Here is a 16,158-nt window from a genome sequence, read left to right as displayed (position 1 = left end):
CCGTGATAGGAATCTGGACCTCACACTAGGGCAAGGGGGAGCCGTCAGAGCCTTTTAAGCAGAAATTAACTTCATTTTACGTAGGAGGAAACTGAGGCTCAGAGGGGTTGAGTGCTGTGCCCAAGTCAAAGACAGAAGCTCACCGGGAATCCAGTCTTATGATTCTATGTCAAATGTAATCTTTTAAATACTGTTTTATTATGTATTAAATAGATACAAAACCCTGTAACATATGTTTAAGGTTTAAAGAATAAAAATCAGACAAACGCCTGTGACCCACCATCAGCTGAAGAAATGGAACAGTACCTGTGCCGGGGAACCCCGGGAGGCACCCCCCCATCTCATCCTCCTCCCTCGCTCCTCCCCAGTTGGTCAAGGCTTCATCAGCCTGCATCGCATCTCGACTTCTCCCTCTGCCCAGTCCTGCTCCGGCCCCCTTCCCTTCACGGCGTCACCTCTAATCTATACCTTGTACCCCAAACTCCATCTCAGTGTCTGCTTCAGGAGAACCCAATCTATTATCTGACATTAACTAAGTATTTATGCGAATGGTATGTCTTTTTTAATCCTTTCACTTTGAACCTTTCTAAAAACTTACGTTTAGGTTTTTCTCTCAGTGGATTTTACTATTTGTTATCTAGTCAACCTCTGTCTTTTAAGTGGAACATTTACTATAATCACTGATATTTAGGATTTCTATTTGCCCTGCCTATTCTGCTTCTTCTTGCCTTCTTTTAGGTTAATTCTATTTTTATCATTCCATTTATTTGCCTCTATAAATTTGGGATTTACTTACTCCATTTTTAATCTTGTAATAGTTGCTCTGGAAATTCTAACCTGCGTATTTTCAATGTCTAAAGTTAATCAAAACTTTTATCTTCCTCTTGGACAATGTAACAATTCTAGAACATTCAATTCCAGTCCTTCCTCTCAATTTACATATTACTGCTATCACGTATTTTAATTCTATCGTATTTTTAAATTGCAAACGTCATCACTATCTCCTACAGTGATAGAGGTCCCTGTAGTCAGTGGATGTTTAGATTTAACAACCTATGTGCTGCCATGTTTGCTCGTCCTTCCTTCTTGCATCGTCTCCAACTTTCCATCCGGGATCACTTTCTTCTACCTGAAGTATATCCTTAGAATTTCTTTTATTGTGTCTGCTGGGAGCCAAATCCATTTTTGTTTGAGAATGTCTTTATTTCAATATTGGAAATATTGAAAGACATTTTCATTAGACATACAATTCTAGGAAGGCAGTGATTTTCTTTCAACACATCGTAGCTATTAATCTATTCTCTCCTGGCTTCACTGTTACTATTCAGAAGTCACTTTTGTCTAAATGCTGCCCTTTGGCTGTTTTACGATCTCTTTGTCTTTGGGGTTCTGCCCCTACCCCCGTTTTTCATCCTGCTTGAGAGGTGGCTTCTCGAATCTGCAGGTTAGTGCCTTTCATCAGTTCTCAGCCATTGTTTCTTTAGATACTACCCCTGTCCGCTCTCTCATTACTCTCTGTACAGAACTTCAGTTACGTCTTCTAGGTCTCTGTGCTGCATTCTGACTAATTTTTTCTGACGGATCTTCCAGTTCACTTACTCCTTCTGTGGCGTCTATTTTATTAAGTAAAATTCATTTTTATTAAATTCATTAAGTTTTAAATTGTTATTATGAAACAGAACCCATATGCAGAAAAGTACACACAACATATAAGCAAAGTTTAATTATGATGAAGGCAAACGCCTGTTTAACAACTACCCAAATCAAGAATTCAAGCCAAACAGAAAAAGCCCCTATTTGCCCTTCTCCAGCGATAATGTTCCCTCTCCTGCTGGTAGTAACCACTCTCGTAGCACTTAAGATGTCATTTCCTTTTATTTGGTTATAACTTTACCACCTGTCTGTATTCCCAGACAGTACAGTTCAATTTGTCTGGTATTGAACTCCACACACACAGAAGCATTCCTGTGTTTCTTGCTCCTTCATTCAGTATCAGGTCCATGAGATCATTCAGGTTGCTGACTATAAGTGTGGTTTGTTGGTTTTCATTGCTGTTTTTCCATCAATTTATTCAATTAATATGTATTAAGCACCTACTATGTGCCAAACACTGTCCTAGGGGCTTGGGATACATCAATCAATAAACTGATCAAGATCCCTGCCCTCATTGGGCTTACATTCTAGATTGAGAAGACCATATTTGAGTATTAACCTACAGGGTGTGAGAAGAGTGACCTACAGTGATAACTGCAGGAAAGAGCATTGCAGATGGAAGGAACAACCTGTCAAAGGCCCTAGGACAGGAACAAGACAGCCAGTGGGTTTGGGACACAGTGAACAAAGAGGAGAGTAGCAAGAGCCCCTGTTGGGGAGGACAGCCAGATTATATAGGGCCTTGTAGGTCTACCTGGGGTTACCTTCCTTCTGCCTTTACCAGAATTTTCTTTAGTCTAGATCTGCAGGAGATGAACTATCCCAGTTTTTGTCTGAAAATATCTTTATTTCACCCTCAGTCTTTATTTTTTTAAATGTTTCTCACTGAATTTTATCATGTCTTTAATCTTCAGAAATTCAAAATAAGCTGTCCAAATTGAATTGACCTTCAGAGGCATACACATTCAAGACGTTATGCAGAAGGCTTCTTTCCTTATATATGGGTTCCTTTTCTGGAATTTCTTTGTAGCAAACAATCTTCCCCTCCAAATCCTGCTTCTCTTGGCCCAAAGCCTTCTTTCCTCCTCTCTTCTCTGTCTACCACAGGCTACCTGCCTAGAAGCAGTGTCACATCTGCTCTGTTGACTGATGCTCTATTGCTGCTGTTTGCTTTGATCACTTGAATTTGGGGTGCCTGGCCTGGCAAAGGAATGATGCAATACAGAGTCTTTGTGAATGAATTTAACTGCAACACAATTCTCAGGTTCTTTAACAAGTTCTTCTTCAGGACTCTGCAGTGAATCTTCTTGTGTGGTGCTCACAAAGCTTTAAGAGACTTCTGCTAAGATCTGTTTTGATGGTTTTGTCCATGGAAGGCTGAGGTTATTCTTCAGGGAGTAGCACTGTGCTGAGTGCCGTGTGGATGACCTAATATGCAGAAGACACTTTCAGTCCATAGGCAGAAGTGTCTCACATGTCCATCAGAGGCAAATCTCAAAGGTTGAATTCATTCACTTTAAGTGGAATAATTCCTTGGATGTTTCTGAATGGTTGATGATGATGATACTACCGTTATTGTAGGCAATGCGAGGTCCTCTATGCTAGATACAACAATAGATCCACATTTTGTCCTTACCAGCTCTCATACACTCAGAGGCATAGACTTCTTGATATCATTCCAAGTCTTAAATGTCTTTAGAAGCAAAATGTCCTCTTTAATCTTAATGTTGCTTCCAACTTAATCAACCACCATAGAACATTCAGGAACTTCCTCATATGGTGATTTTTAGACAGTTCTGGAAAAGCTAAGACGGCCTGGGCAGAACAGATGGCATACCATTTCCGTGTTGTGTTCGCTCTGTGTAGTCAAGGGCATCAAGTTTTGGCTGATATAAAACATGACCTCCAGAACCGTATTTCCAGAACGAAAGTGCTGTACCCAGAGCAAGTCCCACCATCACAGATTCAGGGAGTCTGAACGGCAACTCCGTCAGCGTCCTAGGATTAAGCTCCAGTCATCAGATCTGATCATGCAATGGCCACAAAGGGTGCCTCTTATTTTCATACAAGTCAGCATGAAGAAAGTATACAAGATCTAGTCCAAAGGTAACCTTGAAAACCATAGGTAAAGGTGCCAGATGTTTCTCCCTTTTTGAAATACTCTATCAGTGGATGAGCATATTCTATGGCAAGAAGAGGAGTTCCCACAGGGTTCCCACAGAAAAAGCTCTTATTCCTCTTCTTACAAATATAGTATAGAATTCCAGGATGGCAAACATTTTATTCCAGCACATTGAAGAGAGTTTTCCACTATCTTATACCTTTCCTTGTCGCTGTTGAGACATCAGTGTCAGTCTAATTATCACTCCTCTGAAGTCAATGCAGTTTTTCTTCTCACTGTCTTTAATATTTCTCTTTGATTTTGATTTTCTGCAGTTTCACTGTGATATGTCTAGATAGGTATTTCTTTTTATTTACCTGGCTTGAGATTCTCAGCCTTTATCATTTCAAATATTATCTCTGCCCTACTGTTTCTCTTATATATCTGGAAATCCAATAAAAAGTATTATTAGGCCTTCTTTTCCCATCTTCCATGTTTCTTATACTGTCCTCCACATTTTGTATCTCTTTGACTTTCTGTTTGGCATTCTGGAGAATATCTTCAGATCTATTTTCCACTCCACTAATGCTCTTTTCAGCTGTGTTTAATCCACTATTTTCATCCATCCACTGAATTTTATATCTACAGTTATTATGTCTTTCAGGATGAGAAGTTATGTTTTATACTTCTTCAAATCTTTATTTTTATTGCCTCTTGCTTTGTATTCATATATTAAATCCATTCTTTCATTTCTTTAAATATATTTAAACATTGGTTTTAGATTCTTTATCTGATAGTTCCAGTATTCCAAGTGTTTGGAGATCTGATTCTACTGGATATTATTTCTACTGGTTTGCAGTCCTCATTCTTTGTCTCTTCATATGTTTTCAAGATTTTTTTGTGTGGTCTGATGTTACTTGGCACTTTATCTGTGGAAATTCTTTAAGGGCTACGTTGAAGAATTATTCCTGTACAGAAGGGCACACCCAGTCCAGGACCAGTTTTAAGTAAATTCCTAGCCTGAGACTTTTCAGACCACACAGGTAGCATTATTTCAGGCACAGACATGCATGAAAATCAACTTGTAATTATAATTTTTCCCCTATTCACCCAATTCCAGTGCTGAAACAGGTAGGTTCCTTGTGCCTTTCTGTGAGGCAGGTTTATATTTGTAATTTATCCTTACTGAAGTGTTGTTCATGAATATAGCCTACCATATTACCAGAAAGAGAAGTCTCTATTCACTATAATGCATTGTCTCCAAGGATAAAGAGAATTCAGCTCCATGAGTAAGTCAGAAATCTTTCAAATTTAATTTAAATATTTAGCCTTTTTGTTTAAGGAAGTAACTTATGATCTTTTTCATCTCAAATTAATTATTAGACTGAAGTTTCACAATTAAAAAAAATAAAAACAAAAAGAGAACTCTCCCGCTTTCAGTTTTTCCAGTTGTTTGGCTTTTTCAACAAAGGATATTCAAATTAGGATACTGTCCACCCAACAATCTTATCCCACAAATGGGGACGGTTTAGGTCAAGAGCACGAATATGCAGTCTATAAGACAACCAGTCACTGTCTTGAATGAGCCTGGAAGTTATCAGAGTCCACCACGTACTGAGCATTAACTGAACAGAGCACAGAGATATCCCAGATCATGCAGAGGATAATATTTTGTCATTCTCATTGGAACTGCTGCACTTTTAATCGTGGTAAAAACGCATAACATAAAATTTACCATCTTAACCATTTTTAAATTTACAGTTCAGTAATGTTAAGTATATTCACATTATTGTGCAACAGATCTCTAGAACTTTCTCATCTTACAAAAGTGAAACTCTATACCCATTGAACAACAACTCCCTCTTTCCGCCTCTCCCCTGCTGCACTAATTCTTACACCTAAGCTGCATCCATGATGGATTCAATCATGAAAGCTATTATACCAAAATTTGCTAACATTTCAGGAGGGAATTTAATTCTAATTGTTTACACAATTCCTGAGAAAATGAGGCTGTTCATTTAGAGTCAGATAATCTGAGTGAATAATTTTTTTACTAAAACAATATTTCCTAAATCATACACTAGAATCAAAGAACTTTACGGCTATAGAAACATTAGAGTTCATACTTGAACACTCTCATTTCACAGATAAAGCGAATGAGCCCCACGCTTATGCTAAAGCTATGAAATACAAAGGAGCTCACACAAAGATCTTTTTTTTAAATACTTCATTTCTAGCTACCAAGATGTGCTCACTTTCCAATGAAAGCTATTAAAAATGTATAAAAACGAACAAATTTTAAATTGGCATATTAATATTTTTACTTCAAAATTAAAATTCATTATTTCCAAATTTGAAATACATTGCATATAAAATATGTTAATCTGGTTTTAATTTGCTATGTTTCCATTTTTAATACAGTATTATTTCTCTTATTCTGAAATATATCCTATATAGATGTTAGAATCTTCTCTAAATAAATTTTTGACTGAGGATTAACTCCATGAAATTCTATATGTACAAGCTCTACCAACACATCTTCCACACATATCTGTTGACATGATCAGCTGTAATGATCTTATGTCCTATCTCTTATCATTTCAAATCTCACATTTTCAAATGAGCAAAAAAAACCCACTTACCTCGTTATAACGTTTATATTTAGGTCAATTCCACCGAACCTGGACAGGAATTCATGGTACGGAACAGCACCAGAGCTGGTGAGGGGGATCTACATCCAAACAAGAAGAATGATAGCCTGTTAGAGAAGTTAGATCCAAGCAGTGGACAGCACGGTAGGCTTCATGATGTAAGGCAGGATACCATTAGTGGGACGGGCATTCTGGTAAACACTTACAACTACTTAATTCAGGTGTCTGAGTGACATGCACCCTGAGCAAACCAGTGCAAATAAGATAAATGCCAGAATGCCAGTCTGTGCTCAATTACAAGTCAACAAGTTTTCTACAAAATTATCTAAAATCTAGATCTACCTAAAAAATAAAGTAAAAATAGTAGAAATATATTGTAATATAAATTTTATATATGTATATATATTTATATGTGTGTATATATAATCCAAACACAGTCATGGGTCACTTAACAACTGGGATATGTTCTGAGAAATGTGTCATTAGGTGATTTCATCGTTGTGCGAACATCATAGAGCGTACTTACACAAACCTGAATGGTATAGACTACTACACACCTAGGTTCTATGGTACTATTCTTATGGGGCCACTGTCATATAAGCAGTCTATTGGTGACCAAAATGTCATTATGCAGTGCATGACTGTATATTTTCCAAGAGGCTGAGTCCACAGCACAATTTTACCCTCTGAGTGTCATTTGAACTATCTGTATATTCATACACTTTTAAGATAGAAAAAAGTCATTTTTAAATTTAAAATTCTATAAAGGACATTATTGGGTCAAGTGGGTCAATACAGACTGTACATTAAATAAAAGTATTATCTCAATGTTTAATTTACTGAAGTTGATAACTATCCTGTGATTGCGTAAGAGAATAGTTCTTATTCTTAGGAAATACACACTGAAGTATTTAGAAGTAAAGAACTATAATATAAGCAACTTCTTCTCAAACAGTTCAGAAAAAACTATTGTGTATATGTTGTTTGTGTATGTCGTGTATATTGTTTGCATATACACACATAGATAACAAAAGATCACAGGAGAAGTGAATGAGGTTAAATGTTCACAATAGGCAAATCTGGGTAAAGGATATATAGGTACTATTTGCACTATTCTTATTCTTACAAATTTTCTGGAGGTTTGAAATTACTTCTAAATAAAAAGTCAAATTTTTTAAAAAGTGAAAATATTTTCCAAAAAAAGCCTTATGAAACTAAAATCAAAATAAATACATGATCAATATAAATATATTTTATTAAGCTTTATGCAAATACACACAATACAATTTCCCATACAGCTGAATGGCTCCCAAGTCTACACAATCAAGTTTGATATTTACTTAGCCCTTAAAATTCCAGCCTCAAAGCCTAGCGTGGTTATCTCAGTCTTCCCCAAAGGACGCATTTCTCTTTACTATTTAAAACATGCATAACTAGGAAATGGGACCAGGGGGAGAACAGCCTTTGTGAAGACTTTTCCTGGAAAGGACACCCCTGACTTCTATTTCTGGCACTTTTTAGTAGATATAATTTTGGGTAGACACTTCAAAGTTTCCTTATCTTACAGAAGAAGGGCAAGAACGCATTAAATGTGTAGTCCCAAGACTGGATGCCCTCGTGGTTTTGGTAGTGATAAGCGGTGATGAGGAAGGGAAGAAACTCACATCAGCAGAGCTCACATTCTGTAAATGGGCACAGGCACCACTCTTGGTGTTTTATGTGAGTTAACTCATCTAGCCCAAAACCACCTTCAGAGGGTGCTGAAATGTTCCACACTTCACAGAGCAGAGGTGTGACCTCCCTGCACGGCACTGCCATTAAGCACCAGCCATCTCTGTTCATGTCACTACACTAACCACCCTGCCTATAAAAAAAAAAAGAAAGTCTATCAACCTGTTGAAGCTACCCTCACACTTCATATTGCTATTTATGGTCTAATTCTAACGGGGCAGATACATTTTTGCAATGACCCGTCTCCAAAGCCGACCCCTTAGAAAACCAAAGAATCTAGTGTAAAAGGAGAGGCTCTGCTAAACACTCGCCTTTTCAGTATCTGTGATTCTGGCAAAAATGTTTAAGAGTCAAAATTGTCCACAGATGACTCACTGACAGCAAATTCTTAGACTGGGGCTGGGGGAGGGTAATTTTTAAATCAACCTCCACCATGTTGATAAGTATCTTCAAAGACTTCTCTTTCCTCAACCTGGCACAACCACTGGGACCAGAACAGACCTTTGTTTTCCATCTCTGGAATCTATTTACCAATGCAACTGCTTTTAAAAAATTTATACAAATATTCAGAGACTGAGGACACATTTTTAAAAAATTGACATTACTGTTAACGAAAACAAAGGTGCAGGGCAGGTTACAAGCAACGCCTGCCCATCATTCTTGCCCTGATCAAATCATCAGAACACCCTGACAGTCAAACATTCTCGACATGGCCCTGAAATAAAATTAAAGCTAAAGTAAATTCACTATAACCAGAAAATTCTTTTCTAATTTTAAGGGTGAAATTCCCAGGAAGTATTTTACCAGTTTTATACCTGTCCAGTTAGGCTCACTTTAACTACTGAAAAAGAAAGGTTGCATCACCACACAGGTTAGTCATCAGAAGATCTAGAAAGGTCTCACACGCTGTGAACGCCAGGGACTGGGAGAGAAGCCCTGCCCTTATCCCCAGTGAACTCGGCCTCCTGAAAACTTACCACATCCAGCCCGCTTGATTTATACACAGGTCACAGGAATTCAAGGTTCAAGAAAAACAGGCTTATTATTTAAGACAGACTTCCAGGACCTGTTTTTTAAAGTCTCTGAAGTTCTACAGTTCTCAGTGACTTCTTTTAAGAACAGATGTAGCTTTTAAAAACGGATACACATCTTACATTCTCTGTCCTTTTGCTCTTCCCACATAGCTGATTAGCTTGGGAAGATTGTCAGCATTTTAAATTAACATTAGATCCTGAACGTAGGGAGACATTGGCAGGGAATAATATTTTAACTCTCCGTTTGTTATCAAGTAGCAGTGAAATCAAGCCTATGAAGAAACCGACGCAATGTTTGCAAAGGATGAATGTTCTCTGAAGGCAAGGGAACATTCCCATACGACTCAGCAATTCCACTCCTAGGTGTTACCCAAGACAAGTGAGAGCGGACGTCCACACAGACGCCTGTACATGCATGTTCACAGCAGCGTTGTTCCCAAAAGCCGAAAAGTGGAAACAATCCAAAGGTCTGTCAACAGATGATAAAACAAGGCACTCTGTCCACACAATGGAATATTATTCAGCCATAGAAAGGGATGAAGAGCTGATTCGTGCTACAACATGGACGAACCTTGAAAGTATTGTGCTGCATGCAAGAAGTCAGACGCAAAAGATCATATATTGTTTTATTCCAGTTATATGAAATGTCCCGAATAGGCTCATCTCTTGCGACAGAAGGTAGATTAATGGTTGTCATGGACCACGGGAAGGAGGAATGGGGAGTGACTGCTAACAAATATGCAGTTTCTTTTAAGGGTGATGAAAATGTTCCGGAAATGGATAGTGGTGATGGTGACACCACTCTGTGAATATATTAAAAACCATTAACTTGTACCTTTTTAAATGGTGAATTTTATGATATATAAACTATATCTTAATAAATCTTTTATTAAAAATGTAGATAAAGAGTGATATGTGAGAGAATCAATACATACTATTTGTAAAAGTTTATAAGTAATTAAGGGGAAACATTTTTTTAAAAAATCAGAAGAGAAAGGCTCTTTATCTTTCTTGTCCCTTCCCTTCTTCTCTGTCCATTCCCTGGTAATTCAGTCCGAAAGTCATTAGAAGGGGCAGAGAAAAATGGTGTCTGCAGCGTTGGGGGGAGCCATGGTAGTCCAGAGTGGGATGTGAGCCCAAGCGGGGTGAAGAGGGCATCCACATGGGGGTGGGGGAGTGCTGGAGACGGGAGACGAGTCACATACCAGGGAGACTGATCAAATAAGGAAAGATACTAAGCATAATAGAAGCCAAGTTCCTCATTGTCCGAAAAGGCAGTTACAATATCAAAAGCAAGAAAACTAGAATGAACCCTGAGGTGTTGGATTAGAATTGGTGGTACTGGTGTGAACTCATGGTTCAATATACAGAGAGATTGATATAGAAATAACTATAGATGTAAATATATGTGCGTAGGAAAAAAATGTATCCCCAGGAGCTCTGCCCACTAAGACGGCCAGGAGCAGGGACATCCCAGTGGCAATGAGCAGCCCTAGTGCCCAGATCCCGGATTTTGAATATCTTTTTCCATTAAAAGGAACCAGAGCTCTTTGGAGAAATGGATGATTCTAGGACCAAGGCAATAAAAGTACAGATGAGCTTGGAATATCTTCTATCAGAAAGCAAGGCAGTGCTCAAAGAATGATGGAGACATGTCAAAAGGAGCCAGAAACCAACCTGAAGGGGCTCCTACTGGCCAAACTAAGGACAATTTAAACATTAAAATAAATAATGAAAGTAATGGATCATAACCCACTTAATAAAATAGGAAATCTTGAGTCCCTGCCAACATATAAATAATAAGTGAATAAACTGAAAGCTTGATGAGGAATGGAACATTTACATAGTTTCAAAGTTTCTCCCACGAAATGCTTATTAATTAAAAAGTGCATAAAGAATACCTGACCATGAACAAGTCTGATAGATCCCACCTTACGTGACTACCAGCAGCAATGGGAGAGACTGAAATCGCGTGCAACCTAACAAAATGCAATGAGAAGAACACAGTATCATTTCTGTGATATTCCTCCCCAAAATGCAAGCCTGAATCTAGTCATAAGGAAACATCAGATAAACTCAAACTGGGGATACCCTACAAAATAAGAGGTCTGCAATGTGTTAAATGAAAAAAGCATTAAATGAAGGCTAAGGAAAAACTAAAGAACTGTTCTAGACTGAGGGAGACTCAGGAGATATGACAACCAAATGCAACGTATGATTCCGATCTGGATCCTACAAGACACACAAGGAAAGATTGGCAAAACTTGGCTGGATTCTGGGGCCACAACAGAAGTAATGAGTTGATACTAATGTCTTTAACTGATAGTTGGATTGTGGGTATACAGAACAGTGTTCTTGGTTACACAGAACAGTGTCCTTGCTTGAAGGAAACGTACACTAACATATTTGGGATGATGGAGCCACTTACTCCCAAATGGTTCAGGAAAAAAATATTGTTCTTCGCACTACACTTCCAAATTTTCTGTAACTTTGTGATTGCTTTTTAAAAAATTATAAAGCAGAAGAAGTCATGGTAGAGAAAGCTCACAACAGACCAACTTTCCACAGGAAACAACTATAAACTCTAGTCAAAATACAAAAAATAACTATCTAAAGGCTCTGGAGAGTGAAGAAAAGCAGGCAGATTTTGGAGGAAGTCAAAACTTAGGGGACAAGTATGGAGGGAGTTTCCTGTTCTTAATGGTTTTAGCCTAAGAGCAGGCCTCAGTCAGTGCCCAGCACAAAGCGGCTCAAACCCCAAAAGAAAACCCACTGTCTTTCTGGGCTGAAGAACCAGCACACAGAACCCAAAGCAACCACAGCCACTAAAAATGTGCGGGGGGTCTCAGACAGGAGTGAGAAAGAGGAGGAGACCCACTTTCTGTATATAAACTCTGTCCAGGTTTCCAGCTGACGCTCGAACCACGTGTGTGCAGCTCAAACTCAGAGACCCGCCTAAAGATAAGAGCTGAACTGAGATATGAGCGACGGCCCGCTGCAGGCAACACAGAGTTTGCAAGTCAACTGTCTGCCACAGCAACAGTATCAGCAGTCTTCAGAGGAATATCACAGAATCCGGAGTCTCCACAGCATTCCCAGTGTTGAGTGCTGTACTGGCTAACCAACAGCCCCAGCCACACGTGGCTACTGAGCACGTGGAATGTGGCCAGTGCCACTGATGAGCGGAATCCTTTGTTTTATTTAATGCTGATTAATTTAAATTTTAAAGTTAATTCAGTTATTGGAAAACTTTTAAGTATGTTTGGAACAACTGGGTATGTGAATCTAGTATTTTAATTGTAAATTTTATGGAATCTAAATACAGATCAAGTATTTCCAATGGAAATTTCATGTCTAAATTGAGGTCTGCTGTAAGTGTAAAGTACATCAGGTTTTGAAGACTTACTACACGGGAAAGAACATAAAATATCCTATTAACAATTTTTAATAGTGATTACTTGTTAAAATGAGATAATATTTTGGCTATATCTGGTTTAATAAAATATTATTAAAATCAATTTCACCTATTTCTTTTTTATTTTTTTAATGTAGCTACTAGGAAATTTTAAATTACATACGTGGCTCACGTTATATTTCTATTGGACAGTGCTGGTAACGGATATTATCCAAATATACTCAAATAAGAAGAACCAGACAAATGTGACTCTTCTCAAGGGAAAAAATCAATGCAGATCAACCCTAAGATAACCCAGATGTCAGAAATATCAGACGAGGAATTTAAAGCAGCTATTTTAACTATGCTCAAAGAATTCAAAGAATGCTCACAATTGAAGGAAAAACCAGGAAATCTAAGCAGATAAATAGAAATTATTAAAAAGAACCAAATGGAAATTCTAGAACTAAAAAATGAAATGTCTAAAATTCAAAATTCACTGAATGGGCTTAATAGCAGAATAGAGATGCTAAGAAAGAGTCTTAAACTTGAAGATTGACCGATAAATACTATCCAATATGAAAAATAGAGAGAAAAAAAGATTTAAAAAGATGAACAGAGCCTCAGGAACCTGTGGGACAATACCAAAGTGTCTGAGAGAGGAGAGGATGGGGTAGAAAAAATATTTGAAGAAATAATGCCTGAAAACCTCCCAAATTCAGGGAAAGACAAAAAAGTTAGAGGGAAGAGAAAACCCTGCAACGGTAGCGTGATATGGTCAAGAAGAAACAAAAAATAGATCTGCAAATATTTTTTTAAAAATAGCAAAAAGGAGAGTCAGTCCCTGAGGTCAAGACTGGAATTCAGGAATGCCTAAAATTCACTGGGCTGTTTTTTTCCCTAACGCATAATTCCCCTGTGGTAAAAGTAAGCAATTTGGATTGGGTTGGGTTATTCAACAAGTTCTAGAAAGAAACAGACTTTTAAATACTATGAAATAGCATGCAGTCAGACTCTGATTAAAAACAAAAGAATGAGTAAAAATACATATTTGTGTGTGTGTGTGTGTGTGTGTATGTGTGTGCAAACTCAGTTACTGGGCTACTGGGCTGGAAGGCAGACTACAGATATTCCCACTCAACTTTTCCACTCTTGTATTACTATATTGATCCTTGTGGATTTATTTCGAGAGTGTTTAATTCCGACTGTATCGTGTACTCCTTTTTTAATGGCCCTGAGGGCCCAGATCACACCAAATTTTTACTATTTACACCTCCCTGGAATGGAACACCACCGGGAGGCCCAAGGGCCCATCCTCCACATCCCTCCCGGAGTACTGCATCACCCCTGCTGCAAACCCTTCGCTGGCTCCCTACAGCCTCCAGGACAAAGGTCAAACTCTCTTACATGGTGCTTTTCAGGACTGGCCCTCCAGCCACAACCTGACACATATCCCCTCACTTCAGATATAAATGACTCCACCCAGTTGCCTGAATAAACATGTCATGCTGATTCAGGCATCCAGGCTTTCACGTAGGCTATTCCCTCTACCTATAACGCCCTTCCCTTCGTCTTTCATCTGGCTAATACCCACTCCTTAGGCAAAACTAAGCTAAATACGCCCTCCCCCCAAAAGCCTTCCTAGACTACCATCCCTCATTTTTAGACAGCTCTCCCTCCTCTAACTGTCACACCTCTCTGTAATTACCCCGTCCCAGCACTAATCAGCACTTCCAGAGGTCTCCCCCTGGACTGGGACCCCTTCAAGGGCGGGCCCCTGTCTGACTGCTCTGCTTTGAGTCGAGCATATAGTAGATGCAAGAACAAATGCTGAAATACTAAATTCCAAAATATAAGTCGACCAAATACCTTTTATATGGAAGCCTTAAAAAAAAAACTAAAAGAAAATGACTGTAATAGTGCTACAGGCAAAATAGGACCCGAGTACATGCTGATCATCCCAAATCTGCCAGAATTTAATTAAACGAATTGTGAAAAATAAACAAAACGCTGACCACTCATTTGGGACAGTGGGGGGAAGTCAGTGTGAATTACACGCTCCTGCCACCTGCTTGATCTCTTCCGTAGCTGCGTTCTTCTAAGTCATTACATACTGTACCTGAGCCAGTACGTCTTGAAACTGTTCTCTGGTGAGAGGCAGCAGGAAGGTCGTGACAATTCTTCTCAGTTCACTCTTTGACACCGTCATGTTCTGAGCTGTATCAAGCAGCTGAAAGGCTTTCTTCAACTCATCTCCTTTGTCAGTAATTTTTTGAAATAAAATCCGTTTAACATCTAAGAAGGACAGTATTGGATTTGCAACAGCTGTGGCTATAAGAGAGATACAGCTATTTAGTAAACGTGCTTAAAGCTAAGCTACTAAAAACCATTTCACTGTGTCCTAGAATCCAACCAACTTCTATGACAGTATTTCTTCCAGTCTACGTAGGTTACATATCTGACCATTAGACGACTCACAATGGCAAATCGACAGTCATTTTTTCACCTCTGAAATTTGGTCAATATAAAATCACAGTAATAACATTAGAAAGAAAAAAAACAAGGCAAAGATAATCTTCCCTGTAAAGGACCTATGTCACTACAGGTGAAAAACATAGATATTGGAATAATACTAAGAATCAATATCATTTCAAATAAATCTTTAAAATATTGTATTCACTTTTCATCCTCTTGCCAATTTTTGAGAGGAAAACGAAAGTCTTAAATCTAGATCATTTCTGTTTCAAAGACAAGGAAGAGGTGAGAATAATCCAGACACTAAAAAGTAAGGAAAGAATGTTTAGAGTGCTCTACATAAGCTTCCAGGGATTTGCATTCCCCGGGAGGAAAAGGAGCAGTGTCCCAGCTGTCATGCATTAGGTCCCAGGGCTCTCCATGTCACAAAGGAGAGCTGATACCCTACAGGTCTCCCTCCCCTCTGTCTAAGATGAAAACAAGTAAATCTAGTGGCTACAGATCAATTCACGGCACCAATCAGTACCCTGAGCATGAAGACCCGATTATTCCATCTGGATATTTTATAACCTACCAGTGAAAGAGGAGGCTAAGAATAATGGTAGTTCAGTAAATCTCTTATATTTATTTATGAGATTGCAAAGGCTTGGTGACCACAGTTTATTTAGTAGCTCTGTCTTACATAGTAAATTCTGGATGTGTGCTAAATGTCTTGAACACTGCCTCATCTTTTATAAACTTATTCACAAGCAGGAGCTAGGGAAGAATGACTCTAGTTATTTCCCTCCAAATGAGAATTTCTTATCCAGCTATTGAACCTTCCCGGCATGAGGACAGTGATGGCTTTAGTCTTGGGGTGACCTAGGCCAGATGACAGACTCAAAGGACAGGGTCTCTAAGTGCCAACTTGGACCCACTTGGAGGGCACTCAGGGATTTCCTCACGTCTGTAAGATGCCCTGAGCTGTCTTCTGTTGGAGGCGGTAAAGCAGAGAACGTGTCGGCACCCCCCCAGTCGCTGCTGTGGAGATCTGCTGTGTGCCCTAACCTCACGAGAAGCAGCATGGCGGGTCCCGGGGACCACTTCGATCCTTCCCGGGGGCTGCGCTGGCCATCACCA

General features: G+C 38.8%; 1 protein-coding gene across 1 annotated transcript in view; it reads right to left on the bottom strand.

Moving 5' to 3' along the window:
- Nucleotides 1-16,158, bottom strand: part of EFCAB6 (EF-hand calcium binding domain 6) — a 239,415-nt gene that overhangs the window by 202,544 nt on the left and 20,713 nt on the right. The window contains exons 3-4 of the mRNA XM_058568187.1: nt 14,684-14,895; nt 6,397-6,485 (exon numbers count right to left, since the gene is read on the bottom strand). Of these exons, the coding sequence (XP_058424170.1) occupies nt 6,397-6,485; nt 14,684-14,895 (301 nt within the window). The remainder of the gene's footprint in view (nt 1-6,396; nt 6,486-14,683; nt 14,896-16,158) is intronic.

Source organism: Diceros bicornis, chromosome 25 (genome assembly GCF_020826845.1).
Source record: "Diceros bicornis minor isolate mBicDic1 chromosome 25, mDicBic1.mat.cur, whole genome shotgun sequence".
NCBI lineage: Eukaryota > Metazoa > Chordata > Mammalia > Perissodactyla > Rhinocerotidae > Diceros > Diceros bicornis.
The sequence above is the reverse complement of the archived record's forward strand: the minus strand, read 5'-3'. Positions and strand labels throughout refer to the sequence as shown.